Source organism: Strix aluco, chromosome 19 (assembly GCF_031877795.1).
Source record: "Strix aluco isolate bStrAlu1 chromosome 19, bStrAlu1.hap1, whole genome shotgun sequence".
NCBI lineage: Eukaryota > Metazoa > Chordata > Aves > Strigiformes > Strigidae > Strix > Strix aluco.
Window position 1 is genome coordinate 10,562,341 of NC_133949.1, and position 15,391 is coordinate 10,577,731.

The 15,391-nt window shown below is 49.7% G+C and overlaps 1 protein-coding gene across 3 annotated transcripts; it reads right to left on the bottom strand.

The window, feature by feature from the left end:
* Window positions 1–4,276: 4,276 nt before the first annotated feature.
* On the bottom strand, window positions 4,277–13,679 carry TLCD2 (TLC domain containing 2). Of its 3 annotated transcripts, none has more exons than XM_074844986.1 (5): window positions 12,895–13,679; window positions 9,379–10,036; window positions 8,808–8,890; window positions 7,832–7,914; window positions 4,277–6,286 (listed from the first exon to the last, which is right to left on the bottom strand). In XM_074844986.1, exons 2-5 carry the CDS (start codon window positions 9,843–9,845, stop codon window positions 5,909–5,911), a joined length of 1,011 nt encoding a protein of 336 aa, XP_074701087.1. In that variant the 5' UTR covers window positions 9,846–10,036; window positions 12,895–13,679; the 3' UTR covers window positions 4,277–5,908. The 3 variants fall into 3 exon arrangements, with proteins under 3 accessions (XP_074701087.1, XP_074701086.1, XP_074701085.1); XM_074844985.1 differs by having other exon boundaries at window positions 12,711–13,679; XM_074844984.1 differs by having other exon boundaries at window positions 9,379–13,679.
* Between the last annotated feature and the right edge of the window lie 1,712 nt (window positions 13,680–15,391).

The window sequence follows — 15,391 nt, forward strand, 5'->3', positions numbered from 1 at the left end:
GGACGCACCGCCGGGAGGGCTGACCAATCAGCTTTCGGGCAGTCCTGCAGACAGCAGGCGCAGCCCATCAGAACGCGGAGGAGGGGAAAGAGGCGGGACCAGGGACGGAAGAGAAAAGGAAGTTGTGCCTAGAATCACTTCCGGTGGGAGGCCGGCTTTCTCCGGTCCCGCCCTTCGCTGCTTTCGATTGGCTGAGAGAGGCAACGTTGACAGCTCGGCGCCGGCTCTGATTGGCAGCGTGTGGCACAGATCAGCCCGCGCTGCCTGTAGGGGGCGCTGCGGGGCAGCCATTTGTATGCCCGCAGGTCCCAACCCAACAGAGTCCAGTCCCATAGATTCACACATTTAACCACAAGATTTACAGCTAAAACCTTCACTAGTGATTTCTGTACGTCATAAAACTGAAAGCTGCAGACTTAATTTTCAAACAGCAGTTTTTGGATATATGAGCAAAGTTCCGGGCTATCATGGCACTGTACCAAATCCTTAAATTTTCTCTGGTTTACATGGAGCTGATTTCCCCCAGGGAATGAATGTAGAGGGTTTCAGCTGTGTGGATCTTTTTCTCTTCGCCTGGATGCTGCTGGTGCTTCCTCTCTTGCTGTTGTTCCGACTCTCGTCAGCTGTATTTAGAATTATAGCAGATGGCATCAAAGCCCAAAATTCTTCCAATGCAGTCAGCAGTGAGACACACCTGAGGAAATAAAGATATGTTTGGGGGAGTTGTAGCAAGTGTTTTAAAAGAAGGAAAAAGCATCACAGCACTGCAAAGGAGTTGCTGTCTTACTCCATACCCTCATTCCTGGTTTTTTACACCTTGGTTCCTATTGCAGCTGAAGATGCGCAGCCGCTTTCTGCCGCATCCTTTTATCTCCAGAGATATGACCTATGCCAAAAATATCTGTCTCAGGGACTTTTTTTGACCACCTGGGAGTTCTGCCAAATGGGCCATAATTCTTCTAGTTGCTTGCAGCCAGATTCCAGCTTGAAAAGTCTGGATCACCAGGCATCCAGTCTCAGAAAGATTTCAAGCCACTTAACATTTCCTTCAGAGTCATGCAGGGAAGAGGATCTCAACAGATTAAAACCAGATTGGCATTCCCCTGTCAGGACAAGGGAATGGAACTTTTAAATGAGGTGTTAAGCAGAGAGATTCACTCTTGCTTCGCATTTAATATAAACGTACAAACTACCTTCAAAGTATGGACCTGGGAATTAAAATACATAGAGTACTAAAATTGGGAATTCAATAGTTGGAGTAATTTTATGGCCCACTAGAATCTACCTCACAAGCCAATTCCACTGAACACCTCCCCATCTCATGGCAGATGATTCTTTCTCCCTGTCCCCCTGCCTGTGTCTGAGAATGATAATAGCTGTATCACCTTTCTCCTTGATAACAACCCCACAGTTCCACGGGTTCCAGCAACACTTTCTCTGCAATTCTCAAACGGAAGCAAATATCTAGTCTGCTGTTCCCAACTCCAGATAGTTTAACAGAAGACATTACCTCTCCTTACAAAGCTTAACTTGCTTCTAGCCTTAATTTAGCTTGGCTACAATGCTAAACTACAAGTTTTGGATAACAGGATGTGCACAATTTCTTCAAAATGAAGAAATGTTAGCAATTTTTTCAAAATGGAGAAATGTTAGGAAAAGCAAGTGCTTCAAGATGCAGATAGGGAAAAACCTCAAACTTCTCTTAGTGCATTTCCACGTCACACTCTCTTAATTGAGTGCATTTATTGGGATAGAAACAAACAAACAAACAAATCAAAGTACATTAAGGTAACATCTATCCTGAGAGATTTCTGGTTCTAAAGTTGTATAGAATTGAACAGCATGCTGATTGACTCTCTGATTTTCAAATTCCTACGCCACACAATGATGTCCACAAAGAACTGAAAATTATATGACACAGGTAACCTTAACAAAATTAACAGCACGTTCTGTGGGGGATTAATAGTATCTCCTTCAATTTACCATTCCATTTCTAATCCTCATTATTACTGGCATTAAGGTAATGGAATTAACTTGTTCCAGATACTGTATAAAACCAAAAAGGCAATCTCTGATCTAATGAACTTGCAGTATAAATGGATAGAAGAGAATGAAATATGAAAGAAAAGGTACACACAAGGTGGAGGTCAGGTTATATGAAGAGTTATTTTAGGTTATTTTAGAAGTACAGGACTTATTCGGAGGTAGAGCTGAGATTTCTATCTAAGGACCAAAGCAAAGCACTGTGGACAGCATAGAGAAGTCACTTCCATTTTAACAGTACTGGTAATTGTTGATGGTGAAAATTCTGTGGAGTATACGGAGGTCATGCAGAGTTTTTCACATGAAATGTTAAATATATCATTTGTAAAACACACCAAGGAAACTTCTTTGTAGCTTTGTCAAAGAAAAAAACCTGTAACACTCAATTTCTGTTGAGACAATTGTTTTCACCATTATTTCTGTAACTGATATAATTCTTCTTTACATAATCTCACCTTTCATAATGTTCTGTCACTGCAGCTGGGCTGTTTTTATGCTTCAAGCAAGAACAGTTTACTATGGATATTAAAACTGGCTCCAAACCAAATTTTAGTCTAAAAATACTGATATGCCACAGCATACTCTTATTACTGCTATGGAAAAGAATTTGTTTGTGTAATAAGACACATGCTTTCCTTCAAGGATTACACTGTATTCTATACTGTCTTTTTTTTTTTTTTTTTCTTTTTCTGAAGTCTAGAGGTCACTGTACTTTAAGGGAGTGCATGTTTCTAGCTACATAGAGGGCCCCATCACAAAATATTTTCACTAACTCACACAGTGTAACAGTATCATATTTATTCTATGTGAAGCAGCAAAGTACTGGGTTTTGTAGTCTAAAGGTGGAGAAGCAGGAACAGTAACTGTGACACATCTGCTGGAATCTGCTGTGAGGAGTGAGTCACACTAGAAAAATTACATGGCTTTCCCAATTTCACAGGAAATCTGCTACAGTGCTGGCAACTGAGTATTTGTCTTCTAAGTTTCTTTACTGTTGATTGTTTTATTACTACTGTGATGGAGGCAAAAAGGAAATAGCAATAGTTAAATGTTGGATTCCTTATGGTCTTAGTCAGAGATGTCCCAACTTTTCTATCAGCTATAGCAGGTGTGTGAGGAACTCAGTAACATGGATTATCATTTGTCTCGGGCTGGTGTGTTTGTTCACTGCTTAGCATATCACACTTACAGCACAGCTAAGGCTCTTACACATTACCAGAGTTTGTAGCAATACTTAGTAAGAGCTCAGGGGTCAAAATGCTTGTGGGAGAAGGTTTAGTACCAAGTCCAGGTTAGATACTGTACAGGATTTCAGAAGTGCCTTTCTCATGCTGGGCACTGAGAAGGCATTTTGCACAGCTAATCCCATGCTAACGTTCATTGGTCGTATTGGCAGCATTGTCCCATGCTCATAACTCAAAACCCTCAGCACAATGGCTTAAAAAGAAATAGCCTTGCTCCGAAGGAATTTTACTTTGATGTAAGAGAAAGTAGTCCTACCTGTCCATTAAAATCAGCCCCATCTGTAGATTTGAGAAATTCTTTGTAAACTTGATTGGCTTTACTGATCACCATGGCAATGGCATCCTGGTACTGAGGGGATGAAACAGCCAGCAAGGGCAAGGCAGTCAGTGGGATGTGGTCTTCACTGCTGCTGAGACAGGTCTGTCATAGCTGTAGGGTTTTAGGTTAGAGAAGGACATGCTGTCATCAGAGAAATGCAAGAGGCAGCACTCAGCCTTAGAGAATGAACGGTACTTACTGACAGAAATGGGCTGGGCTACAGCAGTTCACAATGAGAGAATATGGGAAGCATCATTTTCTCACAGACTTCAACTGCTTAAAAACCCAAGGAGTTACTGCTTTATGTGAATGAGATCACGCTAGAAGGCATTTCTGTAGTTAAACATACTTGGTGCAATTTTTCCACACACAAGTAGACATAATTTAGAACAGCAAAGAGATTATTCCACTTCAGGTTGTTGTGTTTTGGTTTTTTTTCCATATAACAACTTACTACATCAAAGAACAGGACCCAATCATCACAATGGAATATTGTTTCCTAGAATAAAAGTGTGACAGATGTATTGTTCAAAAGCATATAAAAACATTTTTCCCAGTATCCCATGCTTTCAAAAAGATAGAACAAAGCTGCACGCATTCTGAAATCATATGTAAATGTTTGCATGGTAACATTTTGCAAAAAGGAGGTGACTTGACTGAAAACACAAGCTTAAATTGTATAGGATGTCAGCCTTATTTTAGCTTGGATGTGTACCCTGCAAGTTTCTCAGTAAATCTGCCAATCGCGTCTTGATTTTCATTGAAGAGTGGGGAAGAGAATTCACAGAGTGCCACACATGCAAGGCCCATTGGTGTGTTCTCTTACAGTGTTGACTGTCCTTTAGAGATTAAAGGAAAGTAAGAAGTATTTCAGATAATTCAGTATGTCCAAAGTTCATCCAAAGCTGCAGGCAGGCAACTTCAACACTATTCTGCATCCACTTTCTTTGGGAACTTGGTGGGCTCTCACAATATTTAAAAGCAAGCTGCCTGAAATGCAATCAGTCCAGGGTAATGGAAGAAGAACAGAAGACTTGCGATGCTGAAGTACGGAAGCTGGTCTGTGTTCATGTCCTGAGCCTCACGGGGCATTTCCACACTTTTCTCTTGCTGCAGCACTCCGGTGATTTGGTATTTTTCATCCAAAGTAGCGTAACAGTTTCTATGTCCTGGAGCTCAGCTGGTCTGCCAAGCTGTGTCAGTTTACCAATTAACACAGCTTCGTTTTGCCAGCTGATTTGATCATCCAAATGCACAGCAGACATACAATTATGAATACTAATTCTCAAAAATGAAAAGTGACCCTTAAAAACCTACATAAAAAGGCCTCATTTACTGTAACAATTGGCAGATAACACCTCAGAAAGGGAAAGGGAGAAACACAGGGGGAAAAAAATTATGAAGTGAATGTCTGAAATGGAAAAAAATACATGCATGTGTTTTCATAATACAATGCAAGCAATATTCACAAGAGAACTACACAAAACAGTCAATGGAAAAATAAATAGCTGGTCTTTTTTTTTCTTAGCTAAAGCAATATAGATTAAACTGAAATTGAGCAATTACTATCTAGACAATTAATCAGTCAACTGGCTTAGAAGTGAGGGTTTGGGTTTTTTAATTCCGATTTATTTTATTGTAAAGGTTGAAGCCACAGAGACGTCCATTGTTACCATAGACACAACACAGAGGGAAGAAAGATCCAGACCACTGAAAGAGCATATGGAAAAGACGAAGTTGTTTATCGCAAGGGATGTGTTAAGTATTAGTGCTGAAGCTGAGACAAACAGGTAAAATATCAGCACTGGAGCTGAGAGGAACACAAGTCTTGTTACATTGATGCATTGGCAGGACACTGCAGGAGGTCATTCCAGAGCACCACCTTGGAAACATCACACCTGCACAAAAGCTGGAGATGGAGAGGGAAATCACGAGGAAGCAGCTGGAACTGCTGTGGTGTTTGGATGTCCAGAAGAGCAGAGGGGAAACAGTGCTCTTCTGCTCCCTCCTCATGTCAGCGGTGCCTCGGGGAGCTGCGAGAGCTGTCGAGGCTTCTCTGAGCAGCTCCTGCTCATCTGACCGCGTCATCCAAAGGTGCAGGGGGAGCAGAGCCCCAGTGCCTGGTCCGTGAGCACCTTCTCTGCTGCGCAGGGCCCAGGATCTGCAGCCACAAGAAAGGCCCAAAAGCTCTGTTAGCGTGGACCTTCCACACAAGGTACTGGAACAGCCACGTTCACTCTCCACCAACTTTGCTGTCCTCCTCCACGGGCTGCTCATCCTCGTGACCCTGCGGGGAAGGGGGCTACTCCTCCTTCTCCCGCTGCACGTCCTGGCAGGACTTGAAGAAGTCACTACGCAGCAGGCGGTAGAAGAGGATGAGGTTCATGGGCGTCATGATTGCCATGCCCACTGTGCCTACAGCATACGTTGCCGGGGGCACATTCTCCCGATTGAGGAAAAGCCAGTGAGTCATCCAGGCCAGCGTGGCGATGCGAAACACCACGTAGGTGCCCAGGTTGACGATGCTGTTGAGGCGGTAGCAGGTGGTGTGCATCAGGTTGGCCATGAGCAGGATCTGCCGCAGGTGGAGGAAGATGGAGTTAATCTCCACCAGTAAAGCCACGAGGGCAAACCCAACATATTGATGGAGCAGCACTGCGATACCAAAGCAGACAATCACCTGGGAAGGAGAAAGAAGGGAGGCTGAGCCTGGGACCTGGTTGCTCTCAGCTGCTGCAAGCCGGAGCCCTCCACGCTTGGGCACAGCATGGAGCAGAGGTGGAAATAGTTATCACGCCAGTGCCAAACCACTGGTCATCACCCCACACATACCTCTGCAGCATTGCAGCCTCAGGCATGAGATAAAGCCTCCCCACTGTTGCATGAAACCTGAACTGGGTTTTTTTCCCAGTGGGAGGAGAGGGAAACACTTCTATAAACTCCAGGTTGGCAGAGGAGACAGAGCAGCCAGACCTAACCCTGCTTTTGTGACCTGGGGAATGCAGTTGGTTGTGGCCCAGCAGGTTTTCTGCACACAGTGAAGGGGGCAGGAGGGGCGATGTGTAGCTGAGGGCTATGGTTGCTGCTGGCTCAGGGATTCTCCCCAGAACAGGCACGCTGCAGGGATTAAGCGATTTTGGTGCATCAGAGAGCCCCTCGGGATGCCCCGAGCCTGGGTTGAAGCACCCTGGGGCTGTGGGATGCTGTAGCAGAGGACAGGGCTGTTGGGGGCAGCGTGGGCACGATTCTGCCCTGCACCCTCCCTGCTGTGCGGGGGGACAGGCTCTGTCTGCCCACGCTTTAGCACACTCCGTCCTTCAGTTTATACCATTAATGCTGTTCTCTGTATTGGCTCTTTAATGAGATTATCTGCTCCCTGCTCATTAAGTCACTGTCTTGGCCTAAATTAGCTCTCTTGTGGAGATGACCTTTTGACTCACAAGCCACAGCCAGCAGAGCCACAGGGCTCACTGGGTCTGTGAGACAGCAGGTCTGACCATCGCCTCCCCTGTCTCATTCCAGGTAGGTCCCAGTGCTGTCCCTGCCCCCCACCCCCAGGCCCTGCAGACCCATGTGCCTCCCCTGTACCCCGCAGCGTCTCTGCTGCTCAGCTCCAGGCGGTGCCACCCCCCTGCCCTGTAGCATCCTCAACACTCCTGCATCCAGACATTGGAGGCAATCAAAGAGAAACCCACGCTGGGCACAGCCAACATCTGGCACTGGTGTGGGGCTCCTGCACCACAGCTGCTCCAGCCACACCAGCCCCATGGCCATGGCTCTGACCCGAATGAGAGGAGAGCACCCCAGGGAGCAGGAGGTGGAAGGAGGCGACGTGCAGCCCTTCCTGGGAGATGCTCAAGTGACTGAGAGCCAGCAGGAGCTGAGCTGCTCACCCGTGCCTGCGGGGACAGCTGAGTCACTGCCTGTCCACGCCACTACTATGGATCAGCCCCCCAGCCCTCTTCCTCCCTACTCTGTCCACATGTTTTGTTTCCTACCTCATCTTTGGGTGCCTTTCTGCAGGCCCTTGAAGAGGAGCTGGGCCAAGAGGAGTTCCAGGCCCTGCCATCTGGGCTCCTCTCCCCAGGCAGAAAAATCAGAGTGATTTTGTAACAGGCAGCAAACACACACACCAGCAACAGCAGGAGCCCTGCTCCTGTCCCCCAGCCTCCCTGGCAGTACGAGTGCCAGGGTCTGTCCCTCGGAGAGCGGCTGGTGGACTCACCACGGAGTGATGGAAGAGCAGCTCCCAGGACTGGTGAAGTTTCTGATGGCACAACATGTCCACAAAGTCTTCAAGGAAATAACCTGGGATCAGAGAGGACATGAGCAAAGAAGGGGACCGGGAAGGGCTGTGCCAAGGGACACCCCCCACCTCCCCAGCAGTCTCTGCACCTGACTGGTGCCTGGGCAGCCCCTCCGGGGGAATGATGGCCACAGCTCAGCCCAAACCCTGTGTGGGTGGTGAGTCACGCAGGGAGTAGGATCACACATGGCAGGAGAAAGAAATTGGTGTGTTTTGGGTCCCTCCTGCAATCACTCTGTCAGATGTGCTCCTAGGGAGAGGCACTAACTGATCACTTGGATCTGTTCCCAGAGAAGGGTGAGAGTGAAGGCAGCACACTGACCCTCATCCTTGTTACCCTCCCAGAATCAGATCCTGTTCAGCCTGGAGCCCTTAAGAGCTGCAGGATTCGCTGCCACCAAACCAACCCCATGCTGGCATTTTAGATACTCAAACCTCCTTGCTGAGCTGTAGCCATGCCAGGAAGCTGGTTAGCACTGACCGCAGGGCTGGTGACAGATCTGCAAGAGGGTGACAAGGTGGGGGGGGGGGGGGGCGGGGAAAAGCTTCACATAGCCAGAGGACTCAAAGCTCCTGGCCTCCACAGTGGTAGGTTTAGCTCAAGGCTTTGAGGGGGACCTGCATGAACCCCATATCATGGGCATGTTTGGGGTGCCCCAAGCCCTGGCTGCCCCATGAGGACAGTGGTGGGGAGCCTGGTGCCCAGTACCTCCTGGCTGTGGGTGGCGTGGGACAGAAAGGAGTCACTGTCCTTTGCCAAGAATAGGGCGATTGTCTGGGGTGCTGGAGATGTCGCTGCCCACGACATGGCTCAAGGGGCTGGTGTCAGGCACCGATGAGCCCCTGGGGACACCCTGGGGGACAGAACAGGGGGCAGCCCACTCCTCCCCCTCACCTACAGATACAGCGACCAGGCTGTGTGCCCCGGGTGGGTGCGTGCCCACCAGGTCCTCAGACAGTCCAGGGTGGAGGCAGAACCTGCAGGGAGAGGGCTTGTGAGTGCTGAGCAGTGCCTTTGGTCCCCCAATTCCCTTCCAGTGCCCTTGGTGCCCACCTGGTGCTGCTGACCCCTCCTGGACCCCTCCCGTCCCTCTGATCCCACCATGACCACCCACCCCTGTCCTCCTATTTCCCCCAGAGTCTCCCTATCCCCTGCTGCCTTAGTGCCTCCCTGTCCCTCGGTCCCCCTGTGCCCCTTGATCCCCCTTCCATCCCTCAGTGCCCCCCAGTTTCCAGGTCCACACCCTTCTCAGTGCTCCTCAGGGTCCCCCAACACCCCCATTACCCACTGGCTGGACTCAGTCTCCCTCAGTGCCCCCCTGACTGCAGGTTCCCTTCGGGGTCCCTCGACACCCCCATTCCTTTCTAGTGCCACCATTCCCCCCCCCCAGCAGTCCAGTGTCCCCGTCTCCTTCCCCCCAGACCCAGATGCCCTCCAGGGCTCCGCGGTGCCCGGGGCCACTCACCCGGCCAGCGCCCCGCCGCCGCTGAGCACGCTGTGTGCCAGCGATGTCCAGATGTTGCGCCACTTCCAGCGGTTGCGCCAGGCTGAGGGCGGCGGCGGCACCAGTCGCTCCAGTCCCCGGTTTAGCAGGCGGAAGGCGGCGAAAGAACCGGCCACCAACAGCAACCCCTGGCCCTGAAAGCCATGGGCATCCACTGGCCCCCGGGGCTGGGGAACAGCAAGCATCGTCCCGCAGGGAAGGGCCAGGGGGGCTGCGGGAGCCGCCCCGCTGCTGGCACTGGCACTTCCCGCATGCCCCCACGCAGAGATGCAGACACCCAGGGGCAGTGCTTCCCTGCGAGCGTGTGACTCAGGGAGAGGGGGGGAATGGGAAATGGGCACCCCGGGTGTGCATTGCACGGCAGAAACAATGGCCAGCCCAAAAGCCAGCTGTAAGCGTGCCACGGAGCGCAGGCCTGGGTGTCCCATTGCTGTGCTGGAGCTGGGGACATCTTCCTCCTTCCCCTGAGGTTCCTCCTCCGCCTTGGTAGCACCGGGTGGCTGAACACCTCACCCGTGAGGTGCTGCGGTCAGTGGTCCTTCCCCCCAAAGCATCCCCGGCATGTGATGCCAGTGAGGGTCTTGCACTGTTGCACTGTGCTGAAGAGCCGCCCCCCACCCTGGGTAAGGACCCACACAGACACTCACCACCGGCTCAGATTGCACATCAAGCAAGCAAAAAGGTCCAGTTACCCTGCCAAAAAAAATTCTTTGCCCACAGAACAGTTGTCCTCCATCCCCTGTCCCCTGTCTGGTCCTGAGAGGAGCTCCCCGATGTCTGGGATACCCCAGCTCTGCTGTCCTGGGTTTGTGGGAATTCAGGATCCCATACCCACGACTTCTTTAGTTCCATCCTACAACTACGCTGCTTTTCCAGCTTCACGTAATTTGATCGCTCCCCTGTTGCTTTTTGATGTCTCCACCAGAAACGTGGCTGCTGCTCAGACCTCGCTTCTCTTCTGCAGATGGGATGAGTCGCTGTGTACGCACTGATTAATGTCAAACTCTGCCTTTCCTCTGAGGTATTAATTTTGGATGAAATATTCTACTTTCCCTTTGCTGAAACAGAAACATGTGGAGCCTGAGCTCTCAGTTGCTGCCCTGGCTGGGGTGATGGACACCAAAACATCAACAAGTAATATGCTGATGGAAGGGACACTGAGGAGGAGAGCAATTAAGTCAGATCTGAAGGAGAGGGGTGAGATAGTCCCAACAGAATGAGAAGCATCTGTTCGTGCTGCAGAAATTTGCTTAAAAGCCGGACAAGACAATGTAATTTCATAGCGGTTAAGTAGCAGGGAGACGCTGCCTGAAGTAATTGGCAGACTTGACCGCTCAAGGGATTTTAAATAATCTCATGTATTAGGACTTGAAGGATCACACCGGCTAATCTGCTACTGAGAAGGCCAAATGCAGACATTTCTGTTTAGCATAAGATATGCTGAGGAAAGGGAGAGATGCCTTGGAGACATGCCGGGCTGCTCAGAGCACTGAGGACAAAAATCATTTAATGGCAGTATAAAATTGCAGAGAGATGATTCCCAATGAGGAGTCTGCAGTGTTTTAGCCTCAGAAATCTCAGCTGCCCCTTTCCACGGGGACAGCCCTGCCCTTCACCTGCCTGCAGGTAAAGTCCCAGACCATGAACCATCTGCAAGCCTGGCCCTATTTGTCCCAGGGACTCCTTCATTTGTGGTTTTATTCTTCTAAAGATGAACATTTGGCCAGGCTTGGGTCAGGGACAGGAATAGTTAAAATATTTCTGGACACTGGAGAGCTTTTACCTACCACTTCCGCATCAGAGGAATTTAAGCTGTGATTAACTGAGCCTCCAGTTCAGGGGTTTTGATCCCACTGCTTGAGCACTAGCAACAGCTATATAGATACTACTTTTTGGATACTTTCAGACCAGATTTTACTTAATTTTACCAGGATTTGCCATCAAGCAGTGGCTTCTTACAAGCTCTTTTTCCAGCCTTTTCTCCTTTTTTCCCTTCCTCTGCAGCGATGGGGTTGGTTTCAGAGCTGGAGACTTCCACGCCCAGTTACAAACAGGTCCCTTGACACCACATCGGGCCAAATACTCACGTCCCCCAGGCTGGGAGGCCAGACTTGTCCCAGAAGCAGCCTGGGACACAGAAGAGCGGGGACAGGAGCTCTCGGGCACAGCTGCCACAAGAGGTCCCTGCACGCTCGCTGGAGAGAGCAGCCCGAGCTGATGGGACTCTTCGTTCACACCTTATTTGGAGATATTGCCTTTTTCACCCAAATTTCGAGAAGTTTTCCAACAGGCCCCAAACGGCCTCATTTTCTGCAGGGAGGCAGCTCAGCCTGGTGACGGGTCGCTGCCGGTGCCTGCTCCCAGCAAGGGAGGGGACTCCTTCTAGATGTCAGCAAGGACATAACTAGGTCCACCCCATAACGCCGTGGGGACCACAGCTAATCCCATAGCAGGGGCTTTACAGCAGCAGCCCGGGTGTAAACTGAGGGTAGAGCACTTTTGTCAATAGCTGGACACTGGCTCTTTTCTCCCCCTCACTGGTTGGAGTTCCTCTGAGCACACCTGCGAGAGATAACCCATTTTCCACAATAAAGAGCTGGCAGTTTGTTGACAATCCCCCATATGAATTCTGTCAGATAAATTATGTCCTCCCCTAGATGCTCCCCACTACTCCTGGATGAGGGTTTGGGTGTCCTTTCACAGCTCCTCCATCCCTTACACAAGGAGGAGACCACTCTGCTCCCGAGCACCACCCAGGGCTCCCCATAGCCAACAGATGTGGGAGCTTCTGACATGGCAAAGTCCTTCTAGCAAAAATCATGCTCCTGTTTTTGGAAAGCCTTGCTCTCTTAATCTCCCTCTCTCCAGCCAGGGAGGCATGAAGCCCATCTGCTCATCCAATGCCAGACTTGGCTCACACCTAAAATCATTTGAGGACTCCAAGTTCTCAAACAAATCAGCTTGGCTTCCAAACTTTAATTAGCCGTCGTCTTCATCTCTCTCTAAAGTGTGTCCCCGCTCTATCTGCGAGGCCATAGGGAGTAAGATGATATAGGCGTGCTTTACTCTATATATCCACATTTTCATTCAGAAAGTCTGTAACTCCGCACTAATTAAAGGATCTACTGTGCAAAATGCACGCCATGTGTGGCAGAGCATGCCCAGGCATTGCAGAGGCAGCTGTGAAGAGAGCTGAAATCAGTGCAAACTCGAGTGTCCACCCCTTCCAGCCAGAAATAGCTTCCTGATGTGGAAGCTGGATATTCTCCAGGTGGAACTGGGGATATACTCACCATAGCCAGAGGAGAAAGGCACATCAGTCTCTGCGAGGGTGGTGAGCAGAAGGGTTTCTGCTGGCATAGGCAGCGCAGAGCGTTTTTACTGCCTTTTGCCCCAGCCCTTAGCTCCGTTTAACACACACACAGGTCCAGGATTTAACGAAAGAAATGCCAAAGTGTGTGTCACTTAACCACTGACCTCAGGACTTCATCTTGTCCGGCAGAGGAGATCATCTGGCTTTGCACTGCAGCCCCTCCATTCACCCTGCTCCAGCCTGCAACCTCGGCCTCCTGCGGGAAAGACTCTTCCCTTCCCTGCCCCAGTGTTCTGACCAGCCCTGCAGGTGTTCTGCTGCCCAGGTTGGCCGTCCTTCCTGAGATCATTCCTTGAATAATGCGATGTCTCCTGGGAGCTTCCCAGCACCGGGATGCTCTGGGGCCAGCTGCCAGCACAGCACGCTGCCTTCTGCTTGCGGGAATGCCCCCCTTACCCGAGAGCCAGAGCCACCCAGGCAGAGCTTTGCCCACGTGATAAACAACTCCATGGCAGGTTGCTCTGGATGCTCTTGATTTTGGCTTTCTTCCTTTTTCCTAGGACTGGAAGTCTTTTTTTTTTTTTTTCTCAGGATTTGGCACAAGGGACCTGTAGGAGAAACCTGTGACAACAGTACAATGTCCCTGAGGATGCTGCAGGCTCAGATGTCTCTCAAGGGCTCATCAGCTGCCGTGATTTGGTTGTGCAAGGGATGCGCTCTCTCCTTCTCACTCCAGTTGCACAGGTATGCCACAGGATAAAAAAAAATTCCACTGACAGACACATTGACTGGCAAAACCCCTTCAAGCACAGCAACATGGGCAGTTCCTTATATTTCTCCTCTCCTTTCAGTAGCTGACATGCCCCAAATTTGTCTACTTCCTGAATTATTTATCTGCTGCTATTAGTAAGGTTTCATGTTCCTTCTTTCCTTATGGGGAGCAGTGAAGCATGGGGCCAGGTGTCTGCCCAGCCTGTATCCCATCTCTCACCATCGCCAGACACGAATGCTTACGAAGAAGCACGTATAATTATTCTTACCCTATAAGCAAATTCATTCCCACTAAATATTTCCTTTTCCATGTCTTCTTCCCTTGTGGGATAAACACTTTTTCCCCTGTTAAGTTCACCATGCTCAAGCTTAAGTAATTTTTGATGGGTATCTATGTGCTTTCTGGTTACATCATGATGTACTTATGACCGCATGCTTTTTTTTGTGCAATTCAGACAGGTTCAGAATGAGCCTGCAAGGTGGAAGCATGTCTCAGCCCCTACACCCCCTCTGTGCAGCATCACATGTTGCTGAGCCCACTTGATTCCTCCTGCGTTAAATATAAGTGCAGGAGCTTCCTAACTGCGTCTCCTGCTGTTGCCGGCTCTGCAACTTGGAACAGGTTAGGTTCCCTCCTGAATTCTCTCGTTATTAATATCACAAACCAAGCTGTTCTGAGAGCGGTGTCCCATTAATCATGTTAGCTCTGCTGCAGTTTTCACCTCGCTTCCTCTTCCTGCGCCTGAACAGTCTTCAGTAACATTCGACTCTGTGGGTAATGCTCAGTTAAAATCAGCAGGTCTGCTAGGGCAGGGAAGGTCCCTGACCTGAGCAAGCTGGGGACAAGCAAAGGTGGGACAAGTGTGCGTCCACACGGCCACGGCTGCATTACAGCATGAAAAAATGGGCTACACCAGCGGACGGGAGGAGGGACTGAGGGGAGGAGAGCTACCCCCCCTCAAATCTTCACCACTAAACTTGAATTTTCCAGAGTGCTGACGACACTGGAGAGACACAGCAAAAATGAAGATAGCTAATAAAATACGAGGTCAGCTCAGCAGCTCGTGTGAGTCAGCACCAATGTGGGCAGCAGGTCTGGTCAGAGATTTCCGATGCCTACCTGGGCTCTGTTCGAGTTTGAGGGCACTGCTTCCTTTTGTTCTCTTCCTTCCTATGTTTAATTCTGCTGTGTGTTACAAGCAAAGGTCTTAATCACTCTGAGTAACGACCTTTGGGTTACCTAACAAAGGGCCAAAAGATGCTTACATAGCATTTTCCGAAAAATCTGCCTCCAACACCATCCTATTGCCCGAATCCCTCGAGGGCATATTGTGTGTTTCTAGGTGCTGGCTCTCAGAGACGCAGTAACGCAGCATCCCTGCAGCTAACCCAAACCTTCCCTCTTCTGTCTAATACCCTTTTCAACTTTCTATCCTTTGCCATCATCTTTGCCCCCATCAGAGATGGGTGTTTTGTTTTGCCTTTATCCCTTTGCATTTTACAAAAGCCCTTCCCCAGCTGCTCGGCTGCATCCAGCAGCATCCATCGGCATCCAGCAGCCGAATCAGCTGCTCAGCCCTGCAATGTGAGTGCCACCACACAGGACCGAGCTCCACCTGGCTTGTCCCACAGCTGCACTCCCTTGTACCTGCCGCTTTGCTGGTGCGCTGCAGCTTTCATCCGTAAGCAAACGTTTTCCAGCGATTTCTGCTGAGTCAGAGAACGCCTCTGTGAGGGCTGCTGCTTCTCCACGTGGGAACGCGCTTCTGGGGAATAATTACAGAGAGTTTAAACAGAGATGTTTGCAGCCAAATTGCTTCACATTCAGGCTCCTGGCCAGGAAGGCAGAACCCAAAAGCTGCTCGTTGGCGCTGTGAGAAAATACCTCAC

What these genes read in the sequence shown, in the direction of transcription:
- TLCD2 (XM_074844986.1), bottom strand. Translation starts at nt 9,845, where the DNA reads ATGGGACACCCAGGCCTGCGCTCCGTGGCACGCTTACAGCTGGCTTTT. An exon ending in CCTGGTCGCTGTATCTGTAG is followed by an intron (nt 7,915 to 8,807) that starts GTGAGGGGGAGG and finishes CTCTGATCCCAG; the next exon opens with GTTATTTCCTTGAAGACTTT. An exon ending in TGCTCTTCCATCACTCCGTG is followed by an intron (nt 6,287 to 7,831) that starts GTGAGTCCACCA and finishes TCTCCTTCCCAG; the next exon opens with GTGATTGTCTGCTTTGGTAT.